Source organism: Dromiciops gliroides, chromosome 2 (assembly GCF_019393635.1).
Source record: "Dromiciops gliroides isolate mDroGli1 chromosome 2, mDroGli1.pri, whole genome shotgun sequence".
Classification (NCBI taxonomy): Eukaryota; Metazoa; Chordata; class Mammalia; order Microbiotheria; family Microbiotheriidae; genus Dromiciops; species Dromiciops gliroides.
Genome location: NC_057862.1, coordinates 35,999,792 through 36,017,201, shown reverse-complemented (window position 1 = coordinate 36,017,201; position 17,410 = coordinate 35,999,792). Strand labels below are relative to the sequence as shown.

Here is a 17,410-nt window from a genome sequence, read left to right as displayed (position 1 = left end):
TATTTTTGGCTAGCCCTATAAAGTATCTCCCTTGGTAGTATAGTGCTAAATCTATTAATTAATTTGGGTTGTATATTTTTTATTACAACCCAACCAAAAGTAATGAATATCCTTCAATTAAGTTATTTTCTATTTGTGTGAAGTGTTTTGTAATTTTATTTATCTGTCTTAAAGTTGTTTTTGGTAAATTGAATCCCAGATACATTATTTTATATATTTTATAGTTAATTTGAGTGCGATTTCTCTTTTTATTCTTTTCTCTTAGATTTTAGTTTTGCTTTCTAGAAATACTGATGAGTTTTGTGGAGTTAATCTTTATCCTACTACTTTACCAAGATTGTCTCAGTTTCTTTCCTGATTCTTTGGGGTTTTCCAAGTAAACTGTCATGTTGATAGAGATAGTTTTGTCTCACTTTTATTGTCTCTAGAATTTCAAATAACAATGGGGAAAGGAAGCATCCTTTAGAATTTTTCAGGATTTTGATTTTAATTTTTTATTATTCTGAACTTGATATCAACAAACACAAACATTTCTATGTACAAAGGAAAACAAAAAAAAGGATTGTATATGAAACCATTCAATCTTATTTCAGAAAGCTTGGTTTTAAAAATTAGAGAGGAAATCAACATATTAATTCCAAAGCTGACCTGTTTATGTCTTCCTCAGAACTTTTTTTTCCCTATTGTGCATTTTTTTAGACCTGAAATTTCCAGATTCTTTTTCTTTTTTGGCATTGCTGTCACGAATACTTTTCTTTCCGCCATTCCCACCAATATAACCCTTCTCTTTTAATGAATAAGCAAAGTCAAGCAAAACAAATCCACACATTGGCCATGCCTGAAAATATATGTCTCACTCTGTGTCTCTAGTCCATTACCATTCAGAGGTAGGAAACATTCTTTGTCATCAATCTTCTGGAGTCATGGTTGGTCATTTCAGTGATTAGAGTTTTTAAGACCTGAAAAGTTATTTTTCCCTTACTGTACTAAATTATTCTCCTACCTCTACTCATTTCATTCATGTAAATATTCCCAGGTTTTTAAAAATCTGTTCTCTTATTTCTTACCCTGTGATACTTTTCCATTACATTCTGATGTCATAATTTGTTTATCCATTTCCCAGTTGGTGGACACCTCATGGTTTCTAGATCTTGCTACAAGAAAAAGTACCACTATTAGTATTTTTTTTATAAAGGTCCTCTCCCCTTCTTTCAGTGATCTCTTTGGGGTATATTAGCATGATGGTGGCATTGTTGGGTCTGAGGGTGTGTCGTTCAGTGATTTTTGGAGCATAGTTCCAAGTTGCCTTGAAGAATGGCCCGACCAGTTTAAAGCTGCAACAAAACATTCGTATGCCTCGTCTCTCACATCCTCTCTAGCAATTGCCCTTTTCATTTTTTGTCATCTTTGCCAATCTGATGGGCATAAGGTGGGATCTCAAAGTTGTTTTAATTTGTAAGTCTCTTAGGAGTGATCTGGAACATTTTTTTTCATATGATTGTTGATAGCTTGCTTTTCTTCTCTGGAAGACAACAGGGATTGACTTTTATGTATTTGAATCAGGTCTCTATGATTTCCCAGCTGTTTCCCTTTTCATTTTAACTGCATTGATTTTCTTTGTGCAAAACAATTTTCAATTTTATGTAATCAGAATCATCTGTTTTCTCTTCTCTGTTTCCCTCTGATCCTTGTTTGGTCAAGAACTCTTTTCCTTTTCAAAGTTGTGAAAAAAAATACCTCTTCCCAGCTCCTCTAATTTGTTTATGATATGACTCTTTATAGCTGGGTATATCCATTTGGAACTTGTTGGAGTATGTGGTATAAGATAACTGGTCTAGATTTAATTTCTGCCAGACTGCTTTCCAGTTTTTGGTGTGTGGCCAGATCCCCTTTTTCCCTTTGTGAGCAAAGAGAAAGGAGTTGAAGATTTAGATGGAATATGGGAGTCAGCATGAGTTGGAAAAGCAAAGTAGATTCCTGTAGTTTGGGATGCTGAATATATCTTAGTATCACTTTAGAGCTGGAAGGGGCTTCAGGCAGCCCAGTGAAATGGCTGGACAAGCAGCCAGGCTGCCGCTGCTGAGGACCCAGCATATATGCCTAGGAAGGGGTCACAAAAAGGGTTGTTTAAGTTTGCCTTTGTAAGCTTTTGTTAGGGAGCTAGTGTCATAATGAAATTAAATACCTTCTTCAGTAGTGACCAGTAAACCAACTTACAAATATCAAAGTACCATCTAAGTACCCTAGCCTTATTAAAACGTTAGGCCCCACTCCTATGGGCTGGATTCAGTGTCAGTAATTGTGGAGTTTGACTGCCCCAACAGGCACTCATTAGCAGTGAGCTCCTGCTCTCAGAACCTTAGTTTTACTTATCTATAAAATGGAGATAATATTAGCACCTATCTCAGGGTTGTTGTGAAGATCACCTTAGCATTACAAACCTTAAAATGTGATCAGTGTGAGTTGTTACTATTACCATCAAGATCCTTTGGTATAAAAATGATTAAAATGGAACCTTAACATACACAGCGTTATGCACTTGGAGAGCATCTGATCTTACCTCCTTGCTGTGAATTCTTTTAATATGGATTGGACCGCCTCTGGTCCAGAAGAATAACATGACATAATTTTGCTCAATGCAGAAGCTGTCTAACGTTTGCCAATTTTATACCCTGGGTTCATGGACTTAATGTAATTAAAAAAATACAATACTGCAGTAATCAACATTGTCATTGCAAACTGAGGAAATAAGTCTAGAGAAGACATCATTGATTTTTATTATGTTCTGTCAAAAGGTTTGGGTCATTGTGGGAGTGTCAGGGTTGAAGATTTGGAAATGAGGCTGATAAATATCCTATGCATTATCTGGCCATCTTTGTTTAAGATAAATGGGCTGTATCCTCCTTAATGAGATTCAGGTGCCATATGATTCCTCTTTTCTTTAAATTCCACAAATTTCTGACCTTCCTTCCAATGCCAGATGAAGTAGGCTTTATTGTCAGATGTCATTGGTCACATTAAACAAAGAGAAAAGTAAGAGAAAAGTTTCGTTACACTATCTCTCTGTTGTAACAAAGCTTCTTGTAGGAAGTCAGCTAACTTGTAGTTCAAATTCTCTTCCCAGAAGAATAACTATACACGGGCCAACCCAGTTGTAATATGGTCATCCCCCGAGGCAGATGTGAATTTTACCTCTTAACATCTATTTTAAAAAATAATAAATATGTATTTGTGTATATGCACATATAAAGTCTTGCCTTCATTCTGAGATTACCTTTCATTTGTACAGTATATATTTTGTGTTAGTATCAATTTGCATATAGTCTTTCCCTCCTTGAGATCTCCGACTCTTTTGGATTTGACTGGGGTTTTGGTCTCTGCTTCTGTCCTTAGCATTTAGCTCAGTGCCTGGCACAGAATAAACACTTCAGTGCTTGTTGACCAATTAACCTTTCTTTCCTAATTTCTCTCTCTCCTCCCTGACACTCCAGAGAGAAGGAGACTCAGAAAGCTGTTTAGTAAAACTAACCAACATATTAACAGAGTCTAACCATGTGTGCAGCTACACACCCAAATACCACATCCCTTCCACCCCACCTCTAGGAAAAAGGAAGGTGGAGAATACCTCTTTTTTTCAGTACTAAGCTTGGTCTTTATACTTGAATAGCCTTTGGTTTTCCGCCCGCCCCCCCCAAGTCTTTCCATTTACTTTGTAGTCATTGACACCAAATTTAAACCATTTCTGTTATGCTCCTTTAATTGGTTTCTTCAGCCCGCCTTACATTTGTTTATAGGTATATTCAGGATGGGATACTTACAGGCCGTTTCCAGTTCTTAACCACAGTACTATCAAAAGGTCCTTATGCTAATGTTTATTTTGCTTTAAAAGTTTGTGCCACTTTTGTTTGTTTGGTTTTTTTTTTTTTTTGCAGGGCAGTGGGGGTTAAGTGACTTGGTCACACAGCTAGTAAGTGTCAAATGTCTGAGGCCGGATTTGAACTCAGGTCCTCCTGACTCCAGGGCCGGTGCTTTATCCACTGCGCCACCTAGCCACCCCCGTTTGTGCCACTTTTAAAAAACTACCACTTTCCCCTCAAAATTTAGGCAGAATGGGGAAATTATTATTGGATTGGGAGAAAACAAAGGTAATTAGGATGTTATCATCGCATTCCACATCCCTGCATCTCAGGTAGGGTGGTTAAAACATGTCAAAAATATACTCACAACTTTAAAAAAAGAATTTCAAATAGACCTTTCTCAAACTGAACTTTTTTTTTTACAACTCTGCTATATTCAACTAAAAAATTAAAAGCAGCACAATAATGTAAGTCTGCTGCAGATTCAGTTTTGTTTTTTAAAAAGTTACCCTATCATGGCATCTCTTCTTCCTTGGGATTCTTTAGAATTCCCTGTAGATGTGAAAGCACCAGCATTAGTCAGGTATTTCCGGGCTGGAGAGACTGTTTTTATTGTGGATGGAAGCTTTGGCTGTATTGGTTTATCTGCTTCAGGATGTGCTGCCTCTGCCCAGCAGAGGAGAGAGGCAAGCTTGTGTGCTCTCATGTCGCTCACAGGCCTTTTGATGTCAAAAATGATGCTGCTGTAAAACACCATTTCTCTGGCTGCCCCTTCCTGGTTGTATTAAAAGACTGATCCGGGGCCAAAGGTTCCATTGGGTGTTAGTTAAGGAAAAGAGTTGTTTCTGCCCGCACTGAAGCACTCTGGCAGGGGTTTGCTGTTAGTATTCTTGTGGATTGTTCAGGACCAGAGCTTAATCAATCAGGTGCAGCTGGGGTGTCCATGAAGCTGCAGACCGTGGCCGTCGTGAAGAGCTCTTCTTGGCAGGTTCTCATCTGCTCGGGGCCCACTCTCCTTCTCACAGGCCTTGGGCCCTTGAGTAATTTAATGGTATTGGACTCTGAATACTATGCTCAGGACAGAGCCAAATGTATTAACTGCAAGTCTTTCTCTAATAGGAATCTTATCCGTCTTCATCACCAATATGGTTTGTGGAATCGGATGACCCCAATTTGGCATCAGTTTTGGAACGTCTTGAAGACATTAAAAAGAGCAACACCTTGGTGAGAACCCCAACCCTAGCAATTTCTCCATTCCTCATGAGCAGTATGTGCTGCTCTCTGCATGCTGAGTTACAATGGCCTTAAAGCGGGGTTGGTTCACCTTGGGGGCATTGGCCAATGGCCTTTTCTTATCTTGAGACTTGGGTCAGAACCTTGTCCATTTGCTTTGCTATCCAGTGTGTTTCAGTCCTTACAGTCATGTCCTTTATTACGCAATCAGCGAAGCTATGTCCCGACTAAAAGCATTGCTTATGGTGGCCGATCTTTTTTCTCAGTTTCTTCTTCGCTTTTTGTTCTGTATCATATAATTTATCATTTTTAATACAAAGTTAGTATATGTGCTGTAGCCTTCTCTTGTCTGCCCTAGGAAAATATTAAAGATCATTTTCTTTTACATAGCTAATGGAAGAAGTTAAATAATGTTAGGCCACTCATGTTAGTGATGAAATAGAAAGATTTCTGTTAAAGTAGTATTAGGCTTTTATTTTATCAGAAAAGGATTAAATTTTTCCAGGAATTTTTTCCCCCAAAATTTTAACACTGATTTGTCAAAATGTTTTCATAGCTTCTTCAGCAACTGAAGCGGTTAATATGTGACCTCTGCAGATTGTACAACCTCCCTCAGCATCCTGATGTTGAGATGCTTGATCAGCCACTGCCTTCGGGTCAGGTAAATTCCTAATTCATTTATTGCTCAGAATCCAAAGTAAAGCACATTGATATTCGTAAAGCTTGCATATTTGTAAGTCTTGAGTGTGCCTTAGTAGGTTGGCTTGCATACATTTTATGCATTTTGTTGTTATTTGAATGGAACTTCCCTTGCTCTTGTTTCCTCCTGGGTTTTGTTATTGCTATTTATAGATGCTGAAGAATTACCCTTTTCTAGCATAATGATGGAGTTATTATTTATGTCCTGGCCCTTGATCAGAATCTACACATTTTTGCAATCTCAAATTTTTCAGACAAGGGAAAAATCCTCTTGTTTGTAATTGGCAAATGAGTGTTTTCTTTCCTCAATCTTGTTTAAATCTTTTAGAATCCAGCTTCTAATGTGTCTTAAAGGAATGCTTAGTTTCACCTGCTCACCAAATCCTTTCAGTCTGAATCAGGCTTCTGTAAGTGGCAAGAATTTTTAGAGAATAGTTATCTCTTGTTAGGAGAGTGTTGGTCTTAACATTGTTGAATATGTTCATTCTTTGAATTGACTAGCTTTGGCAAGTCAGTTAAAACCCTTCTGGGGCTCAAGCTTCTTCTCCTGTAAAATGACACAGGACTAGATAATAAGAGTCCCAATTAAGGATCTTCCCATCTCTAAAACTCTTAGGGCCTTTGCAATTAAGGAGATACAACTCTGTGAACTAAACTTAGTGCATACCATAGAAGAAGGTTCAAATGGGAATGAACTAGCTTTGGGAAGACTTCACCCAAAACCAAATTAAACTAACAATGACACCCTTTGAAAGTAATTTTAAAAGACTGAGACTTTACACAGTAGAAAAATTAGAATGAGTAGTTTGGAGAAGTTTTTGTGATTTTTGGTTCTTTAACTAAAGAAAACCATTAGAAATATATGTCAGTGGAACCTTTCTAGAGTCAATGAAAAGGAGAAGGCAGCAGACTAGAGTTTTTCTGGAAGCTGATGTATTTTTTTATTTGAATACTGATTTTTCTGTACTGTTTATTCCCAAGGGGCCTAATATTATTTTGATGAAAATAATAGTTTTTTAAACTATTTTTTTAAATAGTGTTTTGTTAAAACTGATTTAATATATATTAATAATCAAAGCTGAGCTTTAAAAATTAATTTAATGAAATTTTAACGTTATTGAGAATCTGTAACTGAAGCAACATCTAAACTTCCTCATGCCCAGTGGGTGCTTAGTTTAATATGGGATACGATTATAAAGCACCAGCCCTGCATTTAGGAGGACCCGAGTTCAAATGTGGCCTCAGACACGTGACACTTACTGACTGTGAGACCTTGGGCAAGTCACTAAACCCCACTTGCCTCACCAAAAAAAAAAAATATGGAATGCGATGGAAGTAAGCAGCAATTATTGAAATATCTTTCTGTGCTTCAGAATGGGACAACAGATGAAGTTACTTCAGAAGAAGAGGAGGAAGAAGATATGGGTGAAGTATGTATTTTATGTAGAAAGAGCATAATTTTGTTAATCATCTTATTAATAAATATCTACTTACTGTTTAAACATGGAAATACTTCTGTAACCTCTTGTGATCAAATAATAGTAATCATTCCTCCCCAATTGGCCACGAGGTGGCGCCATAGTGCATAGACCGCCTGAGAGCAAATCCAGCCTCATCCTCACTTATTAGCTGGGTGACTGCCTGCTTTGATTTCCTGTCTGTAAAATGAGGGTAATCATAGCACCTACCTCTTGCTGTATCCCTCCTGGCTTGCTCTTTGTGTTTCTTATCTGAGCTGTTTACAGTAGGTACTGACCCTCCTCATTTCTGCTTTGTGGCTTCCTTCAAGTCAGGTGAGGTCCCACCTTTTGCCAGAAGTAGTTCTCAGTCCTTGTTAGTCTTAGTGGCTTTTCTCTGAGACTGTCCCCAACTTATCTTTTGTGTATCTTGTTTGGACATAGTCGTTTGCTCTTGTCTCCCCTATTAGTCTGTGAGTTCCTTGAGGACAAGTTCTATTCCCCCCCACCCTTTTTTGTATCCCCAGCACTTAGGACAGTGCTCGGCACATAGTAGATGTTTTATAAATACTTATGCACTGACTGAGTTGACAGAAGACCTTAAATAGCTGGCTGAGGAATTTCAACTTGGTATGATTGGGTATTGGGGACATTCTTAAACCAGGGTATGATGTGTTGAAAATGATGTAGAGAGGTGTGCTTATTACCAAAATGCCCTCTATGCTAGGGTGAAGCCCTGGACTCAGGTCTGCATTGATGTGAGGACTATTGAGGGAGAGAAGGGACAAAGCTGCCTCCACCAAAACAGGCGGGCACCTTCTCTGAAACACACCGCTTTGGGAGAGTTTCCTAGAGCCTTGTCTAGGGTCACAGAGGCCAGGAGATGGCAGAGGCTGGGCTATAATCCAAGACTAAATGGCTTCCAGGCCAGCTCTCTCCCCACTACATCATTTTCCTTTTGTCCCTTTTAATCTTAGATTTGAAAGAGCTGGTATTTTTTGTTTTGCCAAATTGCATTTTTTAATCCTAATTTACATTATCCCCCTTTTTTTCAAAGCTCCTAGCCTTTTTTATCTTTATTTAAAAAGAGGGGTAAAAGAGGGTAATAGTTGAGCTGAAATGATGATTGTCTTTTTAAAAAACCATAAAATTGAGGCCTCTGGTCTTTCCTCTTCTTGAGTAGAATGAGTCTAAAAGCCACCTTGAGTAAAGTGACATTTTCTATCTCCTTAAAGGACATTGAAGACTTAGATCACTATGATATGAAGGAAGAAGAGCCTGCTGATGGGAAGAAGTCTGAGGATGAAGGCATCGAAAAAGAAAATCTAGCAATTTTAGAGAAAATTAGGAAGAATCAGAGGCAAGACCATCTCAATGTGAGTATTTGCAGACTGAAAACTTTCATTCACACAGATGCACACATGCACACACATCAAGAAAAAGAGAGAGAGAGAGGAAGAGATAAGGTAACAAGATATTAGAGAGAGGTGTGCTTACAAAGGTGCTCTTTGTAGTAGGGATGAGGACAGGGCTCAGATCTGCTATGATGTAGGGAACTCTGGAGGGGAGAGCACAGACACCTCCACACTGGACATCTGGCACATGGACTGTCAGGAAGAGTTCTGGGAGGGAGGCGGCCACTTTGCCTACTGTAATATCACTGCTAATAGAACAGAGGGAAAGGATGGTACACATGTGTTTGTTTGCATGAGGTATGACTGGGGAGACTTATGCAATATAAAAGTCAAAGATATCAAAAATTTTTTAAAAAACAAGCAGACATTTGTTCAGAGCCTACCTGTTATGTCATGCTCAAGGAAAGATACAAACATAAATAATACGTAGTCCTTTTCCTTGGAAAAAGACAATCTTGTTGGGATGATGGTGATATATAATCAAATATAGTTAAGTTAAAATCTGATATGAGCATTTTCCAAGGCCTAGATGTCATTAAGTTAGAGAGGGGAGAAACTACTATGGAAATAGTAGACTATGGGGATAGGGGGAGAGAATATGGCACCTTAATTGGGCCTTGAAAAGACTGTTAGGTGTTGTCAGGCAATGACTGGGCAAGAAGGGCATTCTGGGTATACAGTCTAGCCATGAGCAAAAGGAGAAGGGAGAGATTGAGGAAAGGGTTCTGAGAAGTTGAAGTAAGAAGTTCTGCTGGAGGCTGAGGAACAAGATTTGATCTGTCCTTCGGGATGGCCACAGCACAGATGATGAACTGAAGGACTGGCAAGTCCGATGAGGGGGGTTAGGTAGGTGACCTATCACAGTGATCCAGGTCAGAGGTCATTAGCAGGTAGACCAGGATGATCACAGGGCAAGGCGGAGTATAAGATGGGGACAGAGGGAAATGATGACCCAGAAAGAGGCTCTGACCTAGAGTCTGGGTAAAAATAGAGGGGGCCTCTTTTCACAGGGAGAAATGGAAAAGAAGTGCCAATGTTAAACACTAAAAGAATCCAGTTTTAGACATGTTAAACTTTGTCACATCATAATGATTTAGAAAGTACTTTATACATGGCCATTTGATCCTCATGGAGGGCAGGAGTGCCAGGTGCATCAACAGTTTTACAGATGGAGAAACTGAGGCTTAAGCTAAATGACTTGGCCACAGTCACAAAGACCTTAATTTGTATCATTGTAATTATGTAGCATACAGACTCCTTTTTTTTTTTTTAATTTTTTTTTTTTGTGAGGCAATGAGGGTCAAGTGACTTGCCCAGGGTCACACAGCTAGTAAGTGTCAAGTGTCTGAGACAGGATTTGAACTCAGGTCCTCCCGAATCCAGAACCGGTGCTTTATCCACTGCGCCACCTAGCTGCCCCCCAGACTCCTTCTTTAAGTGAACAGATGTTTACCTCTTCACTCTTAAATGTGAACGTAGCCCCTTCTTTTTGTCTTTCACAGAGTCATAACAGCTAGGATGCCCTCTGCATACTTGGTCTTTGTTTTATCTGCCTCCCACAAGGACCTGTTCTAAGATAGGGAGCAGCCACCTTTCTGCATGTAGTATCAAAGACATCTGCGACCCCCATCTTCTGTCTAACACCTGTTTCTTTCCAGATGTTCCTCCTTTTTCATTACCTTCAAGGCCTCCTTTAACCTCATTTCATCTTCATTTGTCTTAGTGGAGATAGGAAAATGTTGGTCATTATCCTCTCTTTACACTTAACTTGATATTTATGGGTGTGAGTATGCCTCCGCCCATGGGAGCCCAGCCCCACGGGACTGTCCTGTTTAGACTGTTTGTCCCCCAGCTCACTGGAGGTTTTCATATGGGCCTTTTTATATGGACCAGCATTGCCTTTTGGCTCTCTGCTGACTTCTCATTCTTTCAGAGGATCAGTTCAGCTCACTTCCTTTTCTGATCTGGGTTGATATGTCTGCCACAGCATCTCTGAACACACACACACACACACACACACACACACCACACATACACACTGTACCACACCCACACCCACTTCACACGAACACACAACACACACATCACACACATCACACACACACTCCACATACATACACAACACACACACCACACACACCACCACTGTTTAACGTTTTAGTCAGTGTGTTTTGCTGTTCCCTGAGGTATAAGAATGGTAAAAGCTACAATTTTACTAGAAAAGTAGTAACAGTTCTATTAACCTGTTGTTGTTCTTCTCATGACACAAAAATTATGTGCTTAGTAGAATAAAACTTGAGTTTTCTCTTTATCCTGTATTGTGTAAAGCTTGGTTTTGTGACCTTGCCAAATGAAGAAGTTGGTCTAGATGGCTTAGGGTCCCTTTTGGCTCTAGAACTAAGATCCTATGGTAATTGTTTAATTTGTGCTTCTCATTCAACATTTATTAAGTGCCCACAATACGGAAGCTGCCCTGGAGGGTACAAAGATAGAGAAGCTGGCTTTGGGCCTACTTGGAGGCAGGACATCCATAGAGAAGGGAGTATTGAAGGAGCAGCTCGTGAGGGCTGGTGAAGGATGCAGGCAGTGACTGAGGCGTAGAGAGAAGGCAGAGAGGACTGTATGGAGAGCCAGCCAGGGAAGGGTCCCTGAGAAGAGGAGCATTTTGAAGACAGGGCAGGATTTGGATTCTTGGATAGTCCAGGAGCAGGATGCCAAGGTGGCAACATAGTTGGGGCCAGAGCACAGAGGTCAGCAGGCCAGGGAATGATGGACCAGAAAACCGAGTTCTTGAGTACCAGATAGTGGTGAGCAGGTCCATTGGTCTGATCTGTTGGGATTGGGGAGGTCTCCTGGAGGAGGTGGATGGCCCTGGCTTCGTTCACTCTGCCAGCATACCCTGTACCCATCCTCCTGACACCCTCCTCATCTCTCTTCTGTACCATTAGAACAGCCTCACATCGCTTCCCTTTGTATTCCCACTTTTATCCTGATGTCAGACAGTTATAATGTCGGACTGTGTCACTCCCCTGTTGAGAAACATCTAGGGCCAGTCTTGGCTCTGATGCTCTAGCAGTTCTCTGCCCCTGGGATGGACATCCTCTTCTTTCCTGCTCCTCAGATTTGCTGAATCATCCATTTCCCCCTTTTATTCCTAGCACCTCCCACTATCCTGTGTATGGTAGGTCTCTTGTTAGTGCTGAATTGAGCTGAACTAGGATTTGGTGACATAGAGGGGAGGAAGGAAAGGGTCTAGACATGAGCACAGCATGTTTGGCTGGAGTGAAGGATTCACATCAGTGATTAGAGGAAGAGACTGCTGAATGGATGGAAAGCCCCAAATCTCAGCTTTTACTCTGTGAGCTTCATCCCATTCCACTTTGGGACACCTTTAGGTGCTTGTCCTTCTAGTAGGCCTCTGTTGCTTCTGTCCATTTCTCTTACTTCCTAAGGCCCACGCAAAATAAATCTGATCTCTCTTCCACATGAAAACCTTCTGTGCCTTGGTTTCCTCATTTGTAAAGTGAAGGGGCTAGACTGAGGGGCCATAAGCTCCCCTTCACCTTTAAATCCCATTGTCCCTCAAATACTTCTTCAGTGTGGAAAGAGGCCTCTGCCGTTCCTACTTCATCTCTTATATTACTTGGTCTTCAGTCCTATCACCATCCTGTTTACCTTCCTTTGGACAGGCTCCAACTCTTTATAGGTTTTCCCTAAAATACAACAATCAGATCTCTAGGCAACCATTTGTGTGCAGCAACAGAGCTCAAGTGTTCCCTCAGAGGACTGGTCCAGCAATCTTGTTTTATAGATAAGGAAACTGGGTACAGAAAAGACCACTGAGTAAAGGAGAGGGAGAGTCTAGCCACTAGCCGGGGCTCTGAGCACCAAGGCTTGCGCTCATGCCAAAAAGCAGTGGAATTGTAGCGTCCTGGAACCCCAATCTCCAGTTTTAGAATTCTTAACTGCTTCTTTCTTGATTAACAAAGACAGAGTTTACCTTAACTATTGATCAGTTTTTTCCTTTGCATATAAATACCTTGGCTCTAGAAGAGCCGATAAGTGATCCAAACAGTGTTTGGGAAGACAGGAGAAAAGCAGTTTTGCAATGATTTCTGATGTGAGGTACCATGCCAACTTCATTTTCAGGAAGGTTTCAGCCTTTTTTTAAAAACAAATTTGCTTTAAAAGAATTGACCGGATAAATTCCTTCTTTGTTCAGTTGAAACAACACACAAACTAGACTCTCTTACTTTTTTCTTTCACTGAAAATATATAATTGATATATGTGTAAATTTACTTATTGTATAAATTGATTTCTAAGGAAATAAGAAAAATTAATTTATGGGAATGGAAATGTCTGAAATTTCTTGATTTGCATCCATGCCTAGGAATTTGACACTAAAATCATATTGACTTGGAAGCCAGCGCTCTAAATGAACAGGCTGCATGTAGAGACTGGTATTTGAGATGTAGTGACTGGGATGGCTTAGGAAAAGCACTTCGAATATCCATTTCCAATAGCGAATTATGTTCACCTTTTCCTTGAAAAATTACCATCTAACCTTCCATAAGCACAAGGGGTTCATTTGCTTAACTATCATAGACTAGGATAGAAACAGATACAGTTCACTTTTTACAGGTGTCATTTACTAACTTAATTAAAGGCTGTTAAGAAATCACTGAAAAGTTTTGTTTAAGCTCAAGAAGAAGACTTCAGTCAGGTAGAGGATCAGCTTCTCTGATTTGCTCTCAGTTGAATTCACAAAATTGTTTTGACCAACATGGGGAGGGAGTTGAGAGAAACCTTGCACTTAGTATCTTTTCACTAGAAATTGATTCCTTGGCTTTGGGCAACACTTACCCAAAGAGATACTTCATGGCCATGGCCATGTTTCAAATGACTGAATTTGACTGTCAGGTAGCCAGAAGCCAGGTTAATCAATGTATCCCTTTCCATAAAGCATTGCATAGAGCATAGGATGGGATGAAACCAGTTTGAAGTGATGAAGACACAGTGATTGTTGCTGAGAAAAGAAAGGAAGCTTGTAAAGGACAGACTGGGAGCATTGTTTGACTTCTTTGCACAGTGTAAGTAGAGCCAGGGCAATTGCAGAGGAAGAAGGATCTCAGTGCTTTTTGCTAGAGAGAGTAAGAGGAGGATTTGACTTAGAAGAGTAGAATAGCCTACATTTTTATAGTGCTGGAGTCTGTAGAGAACACATTTTAATGCATTCTCTGCAGTGTCTTGTTTGACCCTCCCAGCTTGGTGAAGCAGGTACCGCAGGTAGTCCCATTTTATAGATAAAGAAGCAGATGCATAAAAAGGTTGGGTGAGTGTGGGAGATGGATTTGGACTTTTTTTATTTCAATTTTTCTCAATTACAGGCAATGATATTTTTTGAGTTCCACATTTTTCTCCCATCCTCCCTTCCCTTCCTGCTCCTGAAGCCAGTAAGCAACTTAATATAGGTTATACATTGCAGTCTTGTTAAACATATTTTCACATTAATCAGAACAAAAGCAAAGAAAAAACTCAAGAAGGAATAAACAAGAACAATAACAAAAAAGCAACAACAAAAGTAAAAATAGTATGCTTCAATCTCCCTCCCTTTCATTTACTGCCCTGCTCCTCACCCATCTCTTCCCCCACTCCATAAGCCTTTTCCTTTTTCTTTCATGTAGGATTTCACCTCTGCCCTTCCCCCTCCCCCAGTGCATTCCCCTCACCCCTCAATTTAGCCCTAAATATGTCATCATGGGGTAGCTAGGTGACACAGTGGACAAAGCATCCACCTTGGACCCAGGGGGATCCCAGCCAAAACCTGGCCTCAGACACAAGACAGTCACCCACTGCATGACCCCAGGTATGTCCCCCAACTCCAATTTTTTATGGTTCTCTAGGGTCTTGTATTTGAAAGTCAAATTTGCCATTCAGTTCGGGTCTTTTCATCATGAATACCTGAAAGTGCTCTTTCTTCATTAAAGTCCCATTTTTTCCTCTGAAAGATTATGGTCAGTTTTCCTGGGTAGGTGATTCTTGGTTGTAATCCCAATTCCTTTGCCCTCTGGAATATCATATTCCATGCCCTCCAGTCCTTTAATGTAGAAGCTGCTACATCTTGTGCTATCCTGACTGGGGCTCCACAGTACTTGAATTCTTTCTTTTTGGCAGCTTGCAAAATTTTTCCTTGACCTGAGAGCTCTGGAATTTGGCTATAATATTCCTAGGAGTTTTCCTTTTGGTATCTCTTTCTGGAGGTGATCGGTGGATTCTTCCAATTTCTATTTTAGCTGCTTCTTCTAGAATTTCAGGGCAGTTTTCCCTGAGAATATCTTAGAAAATGATGTCTAAGCTCTTTCCTTGATCATGATTTTCAGGTGGACCAATAATTTTCAAATTATCTCTCCTGGACCTATTTTCCAGGTTAGCAGTTTTTCCAAGGAGATATTTCACATTGCCCTCTATTTTTTTTATTCATTTGGATTTGCTTTATTGTGCCTTGGTTTCTCATAAAGTCACTGGCTTCCATTTGTTCAATCCTAATTCTTAGGCAATTATTTTCATCGGAGAGCTTTTCCATTTGGCTTTTCAAGCTGTTGACTTTTTTCTCATGTCTTTCCTGCATCACCCTCATTTCTCTTTCCATTTTTTCCTCTACCTCTCTAACTTTATCTTCAAAGTCCTTTTTGAGCACCTCTATGGCCTGAGACCAATTCATATTTTTCTTGGAAGCTTTAGATATAGGGGCCCTGATGTTGACATCTTCCTCTGAGGGTGCACCTTGATCTTCCTTGTTACTGAAGAAACTTTCTATGGTCCTCACCTTTCTCTGTCGGCTCATCTTGCCTTTCTTTGACTTGACTTTTAGCTCTTTAAAGTGGGGCACATTTTCGAGGCCGCAGTATCCCAAGCTTCAGAAGTCCCAGGTGTTATGATTTAAGGAGGATCAGGTTCTTCACTTGCCTGGCCTGTTCCCTGGTCTGTAGATGACCCCAGACCAACTTGCTAATCAGACAGCTTTGTGTGTTGTGGTTGTCAGCTCTGACGAGCCTGTGCCCCTCCCCTACCTGGGCCGCTGCTACTCAAGCCTACCTCCTGGTTCCCTGCAGGGGTGAAAAACCCAAGTTCTGCCTCAGCACCAGCAGAGACCCCTGTAGTTTCCCCCCTGCCCAGGGCTGCCCACTCACCAGACTGTGAGCTTAGTTCCAGACGACACTGGTGCTTCAGCTGATTCAGGGGCTCTGGGGGTCTCCTTCTCTGGTGAGGACTTCCTGAGACTGTATCTCTGTCAGGGTGACTGTGGGGTTGGGCTCGACTCCTGTATCAGCACAGCAGCTCCCTCCGTCTGACCTTCCAAGCCATTCTCAGTTGGAAGATAATTTCAGCACATTCTTCTGTGGGTTTTGCTGCTCCAGGCATTTTCCTATGGCATTATTTGGATGGTTTTTTGGAGCAATCATTTCATGAGTTGGAGAGCTCACTGTCTTTCCTCTGCCATCTTCTTCTTATTTTATTTTATTTTTTTTGCGGGGCAGTGCGGGTTAAGTGACTTGTCCAGGGTCACACATCTCATAAGCATCAAGTGTCTGTAGCCGGATTTGAACTCAGGTCCTCCTGAATCCAAGGCTTGTACTTTATCCACTGCACCACCTAGCTGCCCCCACGTATGTTCTCTTGGTTAGATCGTCCTGATGTTACAAAATGAGGGCATCAGATCAGGTAACCTCCAAATTGTTACTCGCCTTAGATATTTTTTGGACAACAGATTGCACCAACAGTAAGCATATTTTAATGCAGGGGAAAGCTCACTTATTTGGGAGAAAAGAGTTCAAATTATGAAAAGTCTGAATTTTAAATATCCCTTAGGAGAAATGAGTGTTTTTCTAAAAATGTGCATATGCATACATCTACACATACACACGGATGTAGATATAGTTAAGCAAAGTAGTGGTTGGCCCAACAGAAAACTGGACAGATGTGTTCCAAAGGATTATGAATACTTACTACATTGTGTGTGTGTGTGTGTATGTGTGTGTTTGGGTGTTGGGCACTTGGAAATAGTTGACTTTTTAAAGTTGGATATATCCTCTTGAGTCTTTCATTCAGAATGTTAGTGTATTCAGCAAACCCTTTTTTCACTGTCCCTGGCTGATTATAAGAATCACTGAAGTTTCCCTGGTTCAGATTCAGATCTAAGATGGGTTGTAATTTGTATCTTTTCTTTCTGCCAAGGTGGTAGCATGTAGTGTATATCTTTTTCAAGTGGAAAGAACCTCTTTGATCAGAAAATAAAGTGAGCAACTCCTATGTGTTCTGGTAGTATTTGAGTTTGGGTGATAATGAGCATAGCTGTCCTCCCCCAGCATTCTTTTGCCAAGGCTCACTGGGCATGGAGGTGACCAGGACTGTCCCAGGGCGTTGTGTGAGAATCCTCTGGCAGCCTCTGCTCGTATTTGTAAATCTTCAAGTATGGGCCTTGTGATGGACTCTAGGTTGGCCTTGCAAAGGCTATCTCAGCTAGGTTGCCTTGCGGCCAGTCAGCAGGGGATTGGCCACCAGGCACATGCTCAGTGGGGTTTGTGTGTATATTTTGTGTTCCGATTTTATTTTCTGTGGCCCCAGCGACCTGCAATGGCCTTCTAAGCCAAGGAGTCTTTATGGAGGATGTACCCACATGGGTGAAATATGGCCAAGAAGAACATTAACCACCTATATGTGAACTAGCCATGATGGATGGATTACGAT

The 17,410-nt window shown here is 40.6% G+C and overlaps 1 protein-coding gene across 1 annotated transcript in view; it reads left to right on the top strand.

The window, feature by feature from the left end:
- Positions 1-17,410, top strand: part of UBE2Q2 (ubiquitin conjugating enzyme E2 Q2) — a 72,113-nt gene that overhangs the window by 27,529 nt on the left and 27,174 nt on the right. The window contains exons 2-5 of the mRNA XM_043984009.1: positions 4,977-5,081; positions 5,647-5,751; positions 7,163-7,219; positions 8,482-8,622. Coding sequence (XP_043839944.1) covers positions 4,977-5,081; positions 5,647-5,751; positions 7,163-7,219; positions 8,482-8,622 — 408 coding nt within the window. The remainder of the gene's footprint in view (positions 1-4,976; positions 5,082-5,646; positions 5,752-7,162; positions 7,220-8,481; positions 8,623-17,410) is intronic.